Here is a 13,999-nt window from a genome sequence, read left to right as displayed (position 1 = left end):
TTTCTGTACAGCCACAGCTCCGTGACTGTACACAGAAATAGCTGAGTGGGTGGTATAAATCTATTTCAGTTTATGTATCTGCAAATATTTACCTTTACTGCAGCTAAAAACCTGTCCAAAAGGCTGATGGCCAGGGCGAGCGTTTCTGGATAAAGGTGGAACTGGTATTTGAGCTTGGCCAGCCACTGAATGACCTCATCCCTCTGCTTTGGAGAAATGGCTACATCCTGTTGGAGGGAAAAAACAAACTATTCTTACACGCAGGCTCAGCGAGTCAGAAAAAAACAAACATTTTACCTCTGCAGGAGTTATTCAGTGTGGAAACAAAGCCTCCGTTGGAAAGGGGGGGGCCGTGCGTCAGCCTGAATCACCGCTTTGTTCTTGCAGTTACTTACCCCATCCCAAGAAACTTTTCCTTACAGCAACCTCAAACATGGCTCAGAAGTTCCACTATACGCTGGGGAGAAGAGGAAGGATGCCTTCTAGTTTCTTGAGTACTGACAAGGTGTTCTCTGGCTTAGTGCCAAGAAACTTATTATTTTTTTTAAACCTCCTTAGAACCATGTAGATACCCAGAAATGCCCAGTTTGAACAAAACCAGACCTGCTCTGGGAGCCGCGCGGGTGCACAGTTCCTGACAAACTGAAGAGGGGAGGGACCAAATTGATGTTTTGAGAGGGAAGGTTTATTTTTTCTTCAAACTATGGGGATATTTTTAGCTCGGTATACTTTAAAAAAAGAAAATTCCAAGCGGTTTACAAAAGACCTTTAGCAGTACAGTTAACTGGGAACTGGGGTAAAGCAGGTACAATTTCTCCTAAAAGAGGCTGGGTTTTTGGCACAAGTCACCACCATTGATCTGTTTGGCCAACAGCTGAATTTCAACCACACATTACACATCAGTCATTGACATAAAATCTTTCTCTCTGACGACTTCTCTGAAATATTTACAGCTTTTCTAGAGCCTTTCCATTCAACCGAGGCAGCGTCTAGTCTTACTTCAACTGGGATTATGTGGGGTGATGAGCAAGGATGTGTCTAGAAGTGAGACCAAACAAGTATCTTCTCCTGTGCTCTCTGCAGCCAATGATTCAGGAGAAGGAAATGGAACGATAAACGCTGGCTGCTTGGTTACTGCTGGAAGGAAAGCTAAGGGCGTGCACAAACAAACAGCTCTGCTGGGCTGGGTTGTAGCTGGGGTGGAAAGTAGCAGAATTTTAGGGGGGAAAAAAAAAACAAAACACCCAACACTGATGCAAAATAAATATTTCAGGCTAGATGTCTCACCAAACTACATAAAGCAGTTCCACGGTTTGTTACAGGTCTACAGCCTCTCCTGCCTTGGAGCCAAGAGCATGTGTGAAAGCAGAGTACTGCAGGCAGCGCTCTCATTACAGTAGGGTGTCCACGAGGACACCAGCTTCACCCCTTCATTGTCGCTCACAGTGCAACATCTTGACTCTGTGCCTACGCCCTGATGGTGCAATAGTGTCAGCAGGACTCTGTCTGAGCCAGGTGCGCCTCTGGTCTGGGCTGGGACCTCTGGATGCCCCTTGACCGTAGCGTGGCTTTTTAAAAAGCACCTACCATTTTTCAGAAGAGAAGAGAAAATTAGTTTTCTCAATTCCAAGAAATAATGATTCTTTCTAAAATCATTATTGCAACTTAAGGGCGCAACGGGAGCCCCACCAGGGGCAGGACACCTCCTGTCTATGACACATTACACTTGTTCCAGACACGCTAGTTCGACACGCGCTGGGAGTATAATGAATGGACCACACGGTAGTAGAGAGTTTATTAAACGCTTCGCTAAAAAACATCTTTTGGACAGCAGGGTAAGTCCTAGAACGTATCTGGGGAGAAGAACAGGCAAGGCCGTGTTATTCACTGGCTGGCTGGATAGAGCATCCATCTCCTGCTGCAAAGCGAGGCCTGCACAGCGGAACCTACACCAGCCAGAAAAGGGAGGAGTGATAGTTAAGATGAAGTTCTCTATTGCTTCACTCTATAGTGTCTTTTTAAATGGAAAGAGACAAAGCTGTGCAACGCAGCCAGGTTTGGATGTTATTGTGGCCTTAAAAGGGTTTCAAGCAGCTGTAAGGATTACTTTGGCAATGCAGTAGCTGGGTGAATCCAGAAGGTAAACTCACCTGCTAAAAGCCAACCTGCAACCACCCACTCAAACAAAAAAAAAATTGACTTTAAAAACCTGCCTCTGACTCTTAAATCACTGCTCTGCTCTGGCTGCAGCAGCTTTACTGGTGAAGCCACTGGGAACGGGCTGGGGCCCGTGGCTGGCAAGGACGGAGCTGCGTCATCAGTGCCATATCAAGGGGGTACTGAGCAACACTAGCCTCTGAAAAAGAAACGGTGTTTAATCTAAACCACTGAAAAACAACAGCATAGGGCAAGGTCTAAAATCACAACGAACAAAAACCAACCCCCACACAGCACTTTATGTTCCTTTAACGTGAAGGAACAACTGCAAAGTGAGCTCACATCTCAACATACGCGCAGCAAACGTAAGGCTTCAAAATAAAATCTGGCTTCTTAAGAACTGTCTGGGGAAGCAAAGGAAAGGAGGTGAATCTCCAGCAATGACATCAGTCCCACAAAAAATTTTTCTATTCCAGTCTCTGATTGCAAATAAAGAAGCTCAAGGGCAGGGGGAGAATCCCCTTGCACAGAAAGACCAAGTGAATTTAAACCTCCTCCCATCAGCACTAGGAAAGTTCGTTACGGGCCACCTCAAGAGACAGGCAGAAGGAAGGAGACCTGGTCCCACCGCAAATGCTGCTGCTACTGCCAGGCAGGGCAAGCAGCTTCCCACGCAAACGTATCCGTCTTTATCCCTCCTGCGAAGGCGTACCCCTCTCATCCTAGTAACACCAATAAGAAAGGCAGTGCTGTAAAATTAATTAAGCAGCAAGGTCACTGTTCCTTAGTTACATAAAATTAAAAGCAAAAATGAGACACCACGGTGGCTGAAAGTAAAAAAGTCCCTTTAGGCTGGAAGGCAAAAGTTCCTCTTTGGTGTGGAGGTGCTTTCCCACAGCCGTCGCCTTCTGCCACTCACCGCCTCTGTGTGTGCCCAGCTCTTTGCTTTGCGGCCACAAATCCACCGTTGCGGAACTTCGCCCCTGGGGTGGAAGAGCACGCTGGCCTAGCGTGATGCCTTTAATTAGGGAAAAGTAACGTGAGCGCAACAATGGCAGACTCAGTTTTCAAGGAGCAGCAGCAGGTTGCTCCGAGACAGCCCTAACAACCGCCCTCAGGGCCGGAGGACAGTCCATCTCCTCTGGCTGGCGCTTTTCCCTCCTTAATTTTTTTTTTTTTTCTTTGAGGGGAGGCCAGATCAGAGCAAGGCCCGACCAACAGATCTGGCTGCCCATATAGGCACCCACCTATATCAGGTGGCCGTGTCACCGTCCCTGACCCGGCAGCCCTGCCGCGGGGCCTGCTGCACGTGACAGGAGGGCTGGAGGCTGTGACTGGGGCTCCGGAGCGCAAGCACAGCACAAATGGCCTCTAAGAATAACTTGAGGCTTGGAAAATGCAGTCTAAAAGAAATATTATCTGTGAACTCAAACGTGACTCAATTTTATTGCTGCCTAATCTAGGAAAAACACCTTACCTCATAATTGTCTTTCTTTAGTGTCTGCTGTCCCAGAGAGAGATGTTTTGCTCTTTCCCCTATTTGTTTCTACCTCGTCCCGCTGTGGGCTCCTCGGGGAGCAAGCAGGTGACCTTTGTCAGGGCTGAGAGGCTTCTGAAAAGGGCAGCTGTAAACATCGCAGCCAAATCGGTCCCTCCTTGGGTCTCAGGGGCACTTATTTTATGCCCGAGCGATCCCCCCGGATGACGCCCACTGGGCTGCTTCTCACCTGCCCGGGTTGGGAGTTAGCGGCGCTCCCCGGATGCCCCTCACAAGTGGCGTTTTGCGGGGTTTGCCAAGGTTTAGTGGCATAGCAGAGAGCTCCGGCAGCGCAGCCGCTGCCGTCCGCACGGTAACGTGCACAAACGCCGGGGAGAGAGATTAGCGCTCGGCAAAGCAGAAGAGCAAAGAAAGAAGTGCATTAACCTCACGATGTTTTGCAAAAATGCTCAGTCCATCTCCGGTGTGACCGCTGGATAAAACAGGTACCAGAAGGTTAAAAGACCGACCCAAGGTCATGTGCTGAGACAGTGGAAAAACTGAAAATAAGCTGAGGTCTCACGATTCCTCAGGAGGTCCAGAGAACAAAGGAGAAGACAGAAAGGGCGAGTGAGAACAGGCAGGAAAGGAGCAACGATAGAAGTGACATTGTGTTTCTATATAAAAAAAATAAAAAATAAAAATCTTGGCGTACACACCTTTCTGCTGCAAAGTTACTTGCTGACATGCAAAAATCAACCTTTGACCAGTCTTTACCACTTGATTTCTCAAGCCTTAATCACATGAAAACTTCTGAATGTCATCTGCATATTGTATAACCCAAGGGGGCGGGGGGGGAGGGATTTAAAAAACAAAAACAACCAAAGCAAATACACTCAGAAGCACTAGGAGGGTTCCAGACTCAGACCACCTAATTTTTCGGGCTGAAAAGCCCCTGTGACATCTGCCTTTGATATATTGCAAATACCTGGCGCCACTGGCCTACGTTTAAAGGAGGGAAACTAACAGAAATACACGTGCCAGTAGGAAATGGGAGTTTTCAAACAGAAAATAAAAACGAAACAGACAAATCCCATCATTAGGACCAAAGTCCCCAACAGATTCTGCATCCTGTACTAAAAATGTAAAGTCTTCCTGTTTCTGTAACGACGAGTTTCTTTCTTCCTTTCAAAGATCTCAATTCTGACACATATTTAGAAACCGAATTTGTTCCTGTTTTAAATATTAGAACCAAAAATGTCTCCTGAAGAGTCAAAACTGAAAGTCTGCTCCTGACGAATAGTTACGGTGTACCTCCACTCTGATCGTTAGATTTTTTTTTTTTTGTAGAGGCACTCGCGTTTTCCCGTTTCCAAACCAGACGACTTCATTAAAACCCCTCCTGTAGTCGGTCTACCTTTGCAGCAAGGAACGGAAAGTTACACAGGCTTCGGGTTGCCAGATCTGATGCGCAGAAGGATACAGATTTCCCGACTGTCATGAGAAACAAACAGCAGCTTCGTACAAGTGAGGTTTTACGCTACTGCAGCCGTTTTCAGAAGGCGGCGGTAGATGTTAGGGAGCGTGACCTTCTTCCTGATACTACAGAAAATAGCACAATTCATACCGAAGGTCCGCGACTGCAACACGGCCAAAAGGAACACTGCAGAAGCGGAGGAAGACGCGACAGTTGGAAAAGTCAGGTGTCGCGAACGGGAGGAGCGGAGAGAAATATGTGACTACAGATCGAGGGTTTTCAGCTGCAGGGTGGCGTTGCAAGTCAGGATTTCCCCCGAGCAGGCAGCTGTGTTTGTGTTCTCTTTTCAATCTGCCCTTGGTACATTTTACACATGCGCACACAGAGATTTCCATCCAATTTAATGATTATTTACTGCTAGAAAACATTTAATAGTATGGCATTCTGGCTTCGTAAAGTCAATGTCTGAGCTGATGTGTAGGAAAATATGAAGAAAAAGGTTACAAAGACAACAGTTTTGGAAAATCCGGGAGTAGAAACCCTAGGGGACAAGCACAGAGGGCCAGGAAACGCTCCCAAACGCGGAGATCAGCAATATTGTAGGAGTACGGGGGGGTGGGGGTGGGGGGTGGAGAGATCCTTCATCGTTATGACATAATCACACACTAAAAGGACAAACTTGGTATTCGTCCGGGCCAGACCTGAGACTCCGCTCCCGAGCACAAACATTACGCTGGCTTTAGCCGTCCGTCTGTCTCCGTACCTGATCCTACTCTGACTTTCTGCAGCAGGCAACAGAGCTGCCCTCCCGGTCTCGTATCTGGCAGACGGCCCAAAGTCCCCTTAACTTCTCGGAGTATTTACTGCCGGGGACGACGCTTCGCGAGGTGCTGCAAACCTCAGCCGCAGTGACATTAAGACCCCCCTCAAGGTCCCTGGTAGCAGGACAACTGTTCTTCACCACAGACAGGGCTGAGGTTAGCCAGGCTGCTGCAGCGACAACTCGGACGTGGGGAAACTCATCTTCAAAGGGCGACAACGCGATCCTGCGAGGGAGGGATTGCGAGGAAAACTGTCTAATGGAGGTGCTGGTTTCTGAGCCACCAGAATTAACCTCACCAAGGCAGAAACGCAAGCGCCTTGGCCCTGTGAAATCTTAACACAAGAATCTGGTTTGGTTACTACACTCCCTGAGTCCCTAACCTATCTTGTTATACCGTAATCTTATCTCCCTACACTATAATCGCTAACCCCAGGAACACTGCCAGCATGGAATAACAGACTGGTTTACCATAAACCAGGGGCTTAAATCGTACGTGCCCGAAGACAGCCACAGCTACAATACGCCCAACACCTCTGACAACCGTCTCACTTACTTGGAAACCTAAATGTGGATTAACAAAACTAACACTGAGCCCCTTAAAAACGTATTTGTTCCTACACAACAGCAGCAGTTTCTTGTTTGCCAGACAGAAAAAACAAACACCGCACTGATTAGCTTTGGCAACAGCTGAGACTCTTGCGTGAACATTTCATATGAATCAAGAACAGCAAGACTGGACCCGAGCCCATTAGTGCGGTTATTTCTGCCCAACCCAACGACAAAGTACCAGAAACTCTACGACAACCATCCCCATGTTTCACGTTCTGTTTTAAACAAAACTGTGTGGAGTTCACAGGCAATTTGAGCGCACGTGCTAGACAGACGCCTCCTCCGCAACGCAATTCAGGCCGGGTGAGGCTGAAAGCGACCTGGTCCAACCTCCCAGCTGGCCCTGCTGCAAAACTCGAGCAGGAGGTTGGACCCCCTGCGGTCCCTTCCGCCCTCAATCTTCCTCCAGTCCTATGAGAACATTCCTCACCGGAACAGGCCAGCGCCTGGCTCTGCTTCCCTTGACACGGGCTTGCACCCTGCCCCATAAATAGTCCTATGGCAGTCAGTGGGGTTCTTCCTGAAGCAGACGGTGCCTTACCAAGTCAGATCCTCACCCGGCCTCAGCTGATACAGCTACAGCCTACCCTCCAGCACCAGGCTGATTTACACTAGGGAAGGATCTGGCTTAGAACGGGAAAAGGCGGCAAATCAGGCTTTGGCTGTGAATACGCCGTTTCAGGAGAAGGCCTGAGCTAAGCCAGCGGTAACGGTTCGTGTGAGAATATGTCACTTCAGGCAGAAAGCAACCAGCATTTCGACGCTGTTATTAGTGAACTTAGTCCAAGAAAATGAAGCTGTAGAGTTGGTGCCCACTAGAAATGTGCGTTAATTAGCCACACAATTTGTAAAATGAGTTTAATTAAGGCAATGTATGTACATGCTTCCACAAGCAACAGCAGAGCTCTAACACTGTATGCTGTAGAGTGTGTTCTGTACCCCTGATGGCAGGTACGTCCCTCAAATAAAAAGTAATCGCTTATTTCAGAGGCTAATTTCCCAAGTCTCAAGCAGAAAGTAACTTCTCGTGCAACAGCTTCAGTTGTTCACATAAAACTACACCAGAAGACAGTCTCATGCCTTTGCTAAGATGAATGATGTGAAGAAGAGACATTACCTGATCGGGCTGAATTTTCGGCACATGTGCTTTCCACATTTGAGCTTCCCTAGAGATTGCCGTCTCCAGAAGGAGAGACAACCTCTGGCTCTCCAGGGGTCCTGAAAACTTCATGGTAACCCTTGGATCCACCTGCCACCCAGCTGGATACAGCTACCTGCAAAAACCAAAGACAGCCTGGTGAAATACTGAGCCGTGCCTGACCGGTAAACTGAGCAAAATAAAACACAAAGGTGGCTAAAGCTGCAAGAAATGGAACAGGCTCATCTGTAACACAGACAGGGATCGTCGGGTACTTGGCAAACCTGCCCAAGGAAATCCAAACCAGTCGGCTCGGATTCAGACGAAGCTGGGCCAAAATCATCCACAGGTCTCCAACACCTACATGGGCTGGAGAGTCCTGACACTTTGAGGTTTTCTGCTTCTCTGTTACGCAGGCCATCAGGCAAGACCTCTCCCGCTCCAGCAGCACTCAAAAATAGGGGTGTTTTACGAAAAATACTTGAGAAGAGGGAGGAGCTGTTTGGCAAATCCAAAGGGGATTTCAGTAAGTCGGTTGGCCTGGCGCAAACCTTGCTGAAGTTAAAGCCGGTCTACCTGCGACTTCAAGGGAAGGTAAGACTGATATTCAAATGTTTTTCAAAAATCCAAGCCTCGGAGTCTGGTTGGTGCCAGCCTTACCCCAGTACTCCCAGCAGCGACAGGACGTTCCGTGCAAAAACAGAGGAACGCTTGTTTGAGAATTTAAATCATTTACAAGCTGAAGCCCGACAAAAAGATCGATGTTTTCCCTCTCTGCACGGTATGGTTTGTAGCTTCTCACAGAAGCCGCGACTCTCCTCATGTGCAATGCAAGTGTACCAGGGAGTTCAGGAAGGTTCCTCTTGGGCCTCATCACTCTGAAAATATGTTAGATTCACAAAACTTTAGGGCACATCTCTAATTTTAGATAGAAAATGTGTTTTAAAGCAGGAAAAAAGCGGCAAACCCAGTGACGACCTTTGCAAAGCACAAAATGACTACGAGCCAGGTAAATGACGGAGAAAATTTCTGCAAGGCCTACAGTCTTCAGAAACACCTGCTGCCACTGGCAGAAGCAACAATGAAAAGCATGCAATTTAAAGCAAAACACTTAGCTACACCCAAAACAGAAAAAAGGGGGTTCTCCTGGCCCTAGCGCAGCCTCACCCAGCAGTAACAAGGTGTCCAGGAACTTGTAAATTTCAAACGAAAAACAAAGCAGTGGCAAAATTTTTTTATTTTTTTTAAAGACAACAGATTCCACCACCTGCTTTCAAATGGAGAAGATGATCTGGTTAAAAAGCTTATTCATATTGTTCTAATGTTGCCTACCATCACTCTGGCCGCAAGTTTCTTGACAGTATTATATCATTTAGGCAAAACAATTCAGCCCTGAAGGGTAAATCCATGGGAAAGTTATTTAAACTTTCGATTCCTTCTGTGAGCTCTTGTGAAATCCGCAACAGGTGGATATTGGGCAAACGCTAACCAGGCTATTTCATAAAGACCAGTTTGTTAATACCGCAGTTTATGCTCTATTTACAGGAAATAAGGCAACATGTTGAATCGGAGAAAATAAACAAAATTCGCAGTGAAAACAATCGGTTAGTTATGAATAATAACAACGGCAGCTCTGAACAAATGGAGGTTCAGAGTGCTTTCGCAGAGTTTAGGGAAACTGTAGAACAAATATTTTTCTTTATTAATTTACAGGAGTTTTTAATGGGCGCGATTCACACAGAACCTGCACGAGGCACAAAACCGCACTCGAGTCCCACTTACGGCGGAGCAGGTTTTAAGTGGCAAATAAACGTCAAGCCGCTCAGTCCTGAATAGAAACCCCTTTTGTATTACATTTTTATAAACCAAATGCTTCTCCGTGAACAAAGGAGAGGCTGTACTGGCTTGGCATACCCTGCACCGGGTTTACAACCCCGTCACTGTAATTACCCAAGGTGACTGGGGCCATATATACATTTTCCAGCTGGAGGGAACACCTCGTAACCGGGATTCCTGAAAGGGCCCAAAATGCTCTGCGGTGTATCTCAAAACCACTTCCCATCAGCCCCCAGATGGCTAATTGAGGATCACCGTGGACTGAAAAATCCCTATTAAAAGTTCCTCACTGGACAAGAGGGAGAGACTGCCTGGGAAGAGCAGATTCCTCTAAACAGAGCCCTGGCTTGAACCACTGCTTATTTACGTGCATTCACTCATTTTGCATTTCTTTTTTAAACCTCGGGGTGATCCTGGTGACACTCCTACCACTGGAAACGGGGCTGCGGTGAAGCAGAAGGGGAAGCACGGATGCTCAGTTCCCCGGCGGCTTCGTTAGCATCTCATTGTCCTCCCTTCAGACACTACCAGTTTCCCTGTGGGCTGGGCCGGTTCCCAAAGGCCGGATCACCCACCATTTCCAGAGCCACCAGCGCTTTCAAAGGAGGTGTAAAGCCCTGGGAAACGAGGACAGCAGTGATGAGGGCTGCACCCCCGCACTGATGGAAAAGAACAGTTCAAATTGCAGGCACAGGGGAAATATTTTGTCCCGGAGAGAGTGCAGCAGACAGACAGAAGTTGAGCTGGGGAACACTAGAGACAATGTCTCCTCTAGCACCCGCATCCGGTCCTGTGCAGAGCAAAAGATGGGTGATTTTTGTTTTTTTAAAATTTATTTATTATTTTGACTGAGCCTGCAGATTGTCAGTTGCTACATACCAGGTAATGCTAACGGGGTAGCATCCAACGGGGTTATCACCTACAGCCTCTCAGACCACACCTGGAGAAGACGGCGATTAAAGGTGTGCGCAAGCACTTGGCAATGCACAAGGTGAAACACATGGAGAAAAACAGTGAGGTTAGGCCAGACCCAAAGCTCGGCCAAGAGCGGGGGACCAGCACTGAGTGCCAAGAGATGGAAAACAGCGAGCTCCTCGCTGCACGCTTGTCAGAAAAAGCAGCAGTAGCTATATTTAGCCCAACCATGTCTCCTAATATGAAATATTGATGGTCCTTTCTTAGTTTTGAAGGAAAGAGGGAGTAATTAGCCACCCCTTGAATCACTAGAGAAAACACATGAAAAATTTCAGGCCCAAGCGAGCATCCTCGGGCATCTTTTTTTTTCTGTTGTGATTGACAAACATTCCCACCGTATTTACAACACAAATGGGTTTCACAGGCCTCTGGGCCCAGAAAAGATCTTTTCCTTACCCTGATCCCTTTTTAGGCTGTCCCTGTACTGCCTGGGCCAGTCAGTGACCCCAGCAGAGAGCCCAGGGCTGTCCCTGGAGCACGCTTAAATACCAATGGCCCTGCAAGGGACATTTTTGCAGTGATGGCAAACTCTTCTTCAGTTGCCAAGGGAAAAAGAGAAGGAAAAATAACCTTTCCTTTCTGAACTAGGGAGGTAATTCAATGAGGGCTGAGGCACAATAACCTTTATAAGGAAAAAAAAGACGAGGAATGACACGCTTGAAAGTTTCCCTTGGAGCAACAGTGGCGCGCAGACTTTTCCAGCACCGAGAGCACGCCAGGCAACTCGCCAAGCACCCTGAGGGCTGAAATGAGTTTGCATCTAAATTTACATAGCTCTTAATCAGATAAATGCACGCCATTTAAAAAAAAAAGGAAAAATAAATGCCAGCATGCTCTACATGTAATGCAGCGCTTCACAAAACACAAGGGAGCCAATGCGGAGCGAGCACTGCTCGGAGAGGATGAGAAACGGGATGGACGGCACAGCTTCCCGAAATCCAGCTCATGGAAGTCGAGTGAAGACTGCGGAGGGACCGGACCGTCTTCTTTCTGCTCAGATCAAGATGATAAAGCCTGAGCATTGCAGAAAAGCAAGGCTCCCATCAGCTGTGAAGATACTTGTCGATGTATTCAGCATCTCTGCAAAGACTTGCTTCAGCCAAAAACTTGCACACATTTTTCTGCGACTGAGCCCGAGAGACCCACAGCTGGAGGAACTGCCGCAGCTGTGACCGTCACCACAAACTAACTCTCCCTAGCTTTCTGCTTCTGTTTCCCTGATTTAAAATTAAACTTTAGCTGCAAGGTGGCGGTTTGTGTTTGGTTTTTTCCTGTGGTCATTTTGGGAGTTTTTAACCCACTGTTCAACCAGTTTCTTAATCTTCACTGGACGATCAACTGGCTACACTGAAACTCCTTAAAGAACAGCTGGAGAGTTAGTAAAGGAGAAGCGAGCCAAGTCAACGCATTTGGCTTTGTACTGACGTCTCCTGCGAGCAAGGTCACGAGCTGCAGGTTGAATCTTGCTCTGAAATTAGAGAGTCAAAACTTTGGTGTCAGGTTTTCACTTGTGAGAGGCATTAAAAATCACCTGCTTCTCCATTAAAAATACCCCAACTCGGTCCATAAAATGTAACCCATCTCATAAAGATCTCTCTTTTTGATCCACGTTTACAGCTAACTTGACTTAAAGAGGTACTTTCAGTTTCCCTAGAGAAGTTTTAGGCTGCAAAGTGCTGCAGGCTACGGTTTTCAAAAGCATTTTCGTGTTTGCAGTAATTGGGGCAGACAGCTACCTAGCCAGAAAGAGTTTTTGGTTTGGGGGGCATGTGCATTTGTGTAGGATGCAAAATAGTCGATTTTTTTGTTTTGTTTTTAGGCTTTTGTAATCCCTTGCACTGACAATAGTAAGTGCCTCCTGCAGACAAAAAGTAAAGTTACAGGAACGAATTATCGACTGGTGGAACAAGCTCGTAACGCAGTTCCTGATTTTCCCCTGCCGCCAGTGGCGATTCAGCTGTGCCGATACAACTGCACTGTAAATAGGACCACTGAAATCACTCAGGGCAATAATAAAAACCTCTTTTGTTTTGGTCGTGGGTTGGGTTTTCATTTTTTTATGTTTTGTTTTTTTTTTTTTTTAAATATAGTTCATTTCATGAACAATTAAGAAGATTACTAGGCCTAGAAAAAACGCTGTCTTTATTTTGCTCATAAATCCAGGTGATATATTCTGGACAAGAGGAGTAATTCCAATAGAGCTTAACCACCACACTGCAGACCTTGTGAGTATTTTCAGCGACCAGCAGCCAAATCTGCTTCAGCTTTAGCAAGCAATAATACAATCTTACAGATGACCTGAAAACAGACTTCCCTGGCCGGGGGAGGAAGGCGAAGCAGAAGGAAGAGAGGAAGGAGAGACTGAATTCCTCCGAGCTCCAGCCAGCCATCTGTGATTTCAAATGATCAAAACGTAGTTTGCGCTGCGAGAAGAAATCGTCTAACTGCAAGTTGTGATTAGAAAATTCAAAGCTGTGGGTGGGGGGGTGGGATGGATGTTAATTTTAGTATCTAGGGCTTTCTCTGAGCTTAACTCTTTCCCCACCCCATGTCAGTAAAGCAGTCTGGAAATTTATGCCAGACAAAGGTAAACGCCTACAGCGTTGCTTCCATCTGAGAAGAAAAAAGCAGCAGGTATAAACTACTTTTACAATTTTACATTATTTCTGCGCCACATCACGGTTCTAAGAGGACAACGTTTCTGTGGTTTAGACAGTAAAATTTCCCATGAACGCCTCACTACTGTAAATCAGCGCCTACCGTTCTGTCTTTTCAACTTGCCAAAGCATCAACCTGGTATGAAAACGATGAGCAGAGGACCAGCACGGGTTAAAATCAACTGGGTTTGAGTTGCAGAAAGTAAATCATGCTGCAGCCCGGTTAGTGGAAATAGCCTGACGGAGTTGTGAGACGATATATGATCTTTTTCAAGTGAAATGACTGGGAAAAAGATGCTTGGGAATCCAGTTTCAAATTTCAACATCTAAATAAACGGGTGTATTTGAAGCAACGAACTGACTTCTGTGGAATGACTACTAATATACATTAAAATAAGGACACATTCCCCCATGAGAAATGCATTAGTATCAAACACAAATACGCCACAGGTGCACGTATGATATTGCACCTTTAACAAGCGGCGCATTTGACTTGTGTATAAGCCAGCCAAGAGACCCAAATTCGGAAAGAGGTAATTTTATTCAGGCTGGGAAACGAAGAGGGCCCTTGCCATTTGTCTGTATGACTCACCCACAGCTAACTCCCACAACCTGCTACAAAGGCATGTCTGTGAGATATTTTGGCAGCATCGTTCGGGCAGGCTCATGTACATCACACACTCGCCACTTCTTTTCCTCCAACCAGATTTTTCCTGGGAGTGCAAATAAAGTTGACCTCATTTTAGTGCCGGTTTTCCAAACTGAAGGATTTTTCCAAACATTTTAAAGAAACCTGCCAGTCAAAAACACAGGTCTGCAACCGCAAAAAGAGAACGCAATGTTTTGATGG

General features: G+C 46.6%; 2 protein-coding genes across 3 annotated transcripts in view; one reads left to right on the top strand and one right to left on the bottom strand.

The window, feature by feature from the left end:
• The window catches only part of SEPTIN11 (septin 11), an 85,547-nt gene extending 72,593 nt beyond the window's left edge, over positions 1-12,954 (top strand). Inside the window, exon 10 of the mRNA XM_063335700.1 lies at positions 12,656-12,954. Coding sequence (XP_063191770.1) covers positions 12,656-12,659 — 4 coding nt within the window. The 3' untranslated portion in view covers positions 12,660-12,954. The remainder of the gene's footprint in view (positions 1-12,655) is intronic.
• CCNI (cyclin I) overlaps positions 1-13,999 on the bottom strand; it is a 31,952-nt gene that overhangs the window by 7,427 nt on the left and 10,526 nt on the right. The window contains exons 2-3 of one of the 2 annotated variants that reach the window (XM_063335702.1): positions 7,661-7,817; positions 93-227 (exon numbers count right to left, since the gene is read on the bottom strand). In XM_063335702.1, coding sequence (XP_063191772.1) covers positions 93-227; positions 7,661-7,774 — 249 coding nt within the window. In that variant the 5' untranslated portion in view covers positions 7,775-7,817. The remainder of the gene's footprint in view (positions 1-92; positions 228-7,660; positions 7,818-13,999) is intronic. The other variant, XM_063335703.1, reaches the window with a different exon arrangement.

This window comes from Chroicocephalus ridibundus, chromosome 5 (genome assembly GCF_963924245.1).
Source record: "Chroicocephalus ridibundus chromosome 5, bChrRid1.1, whole genome shotgun sequence".
Classification (NCBI taxonomy): domain Eukaryota; kingdom Metazoa; phylum Chordata; class Aves; order Charadriiformes; family Laridae; genus Chroicocephalus; species Chroicocephalus ridibundus.
Note: the sequence above shows the minus strand (reverse complement) of the source record. Positions and strands in the feature narration are given on the sequence as shown.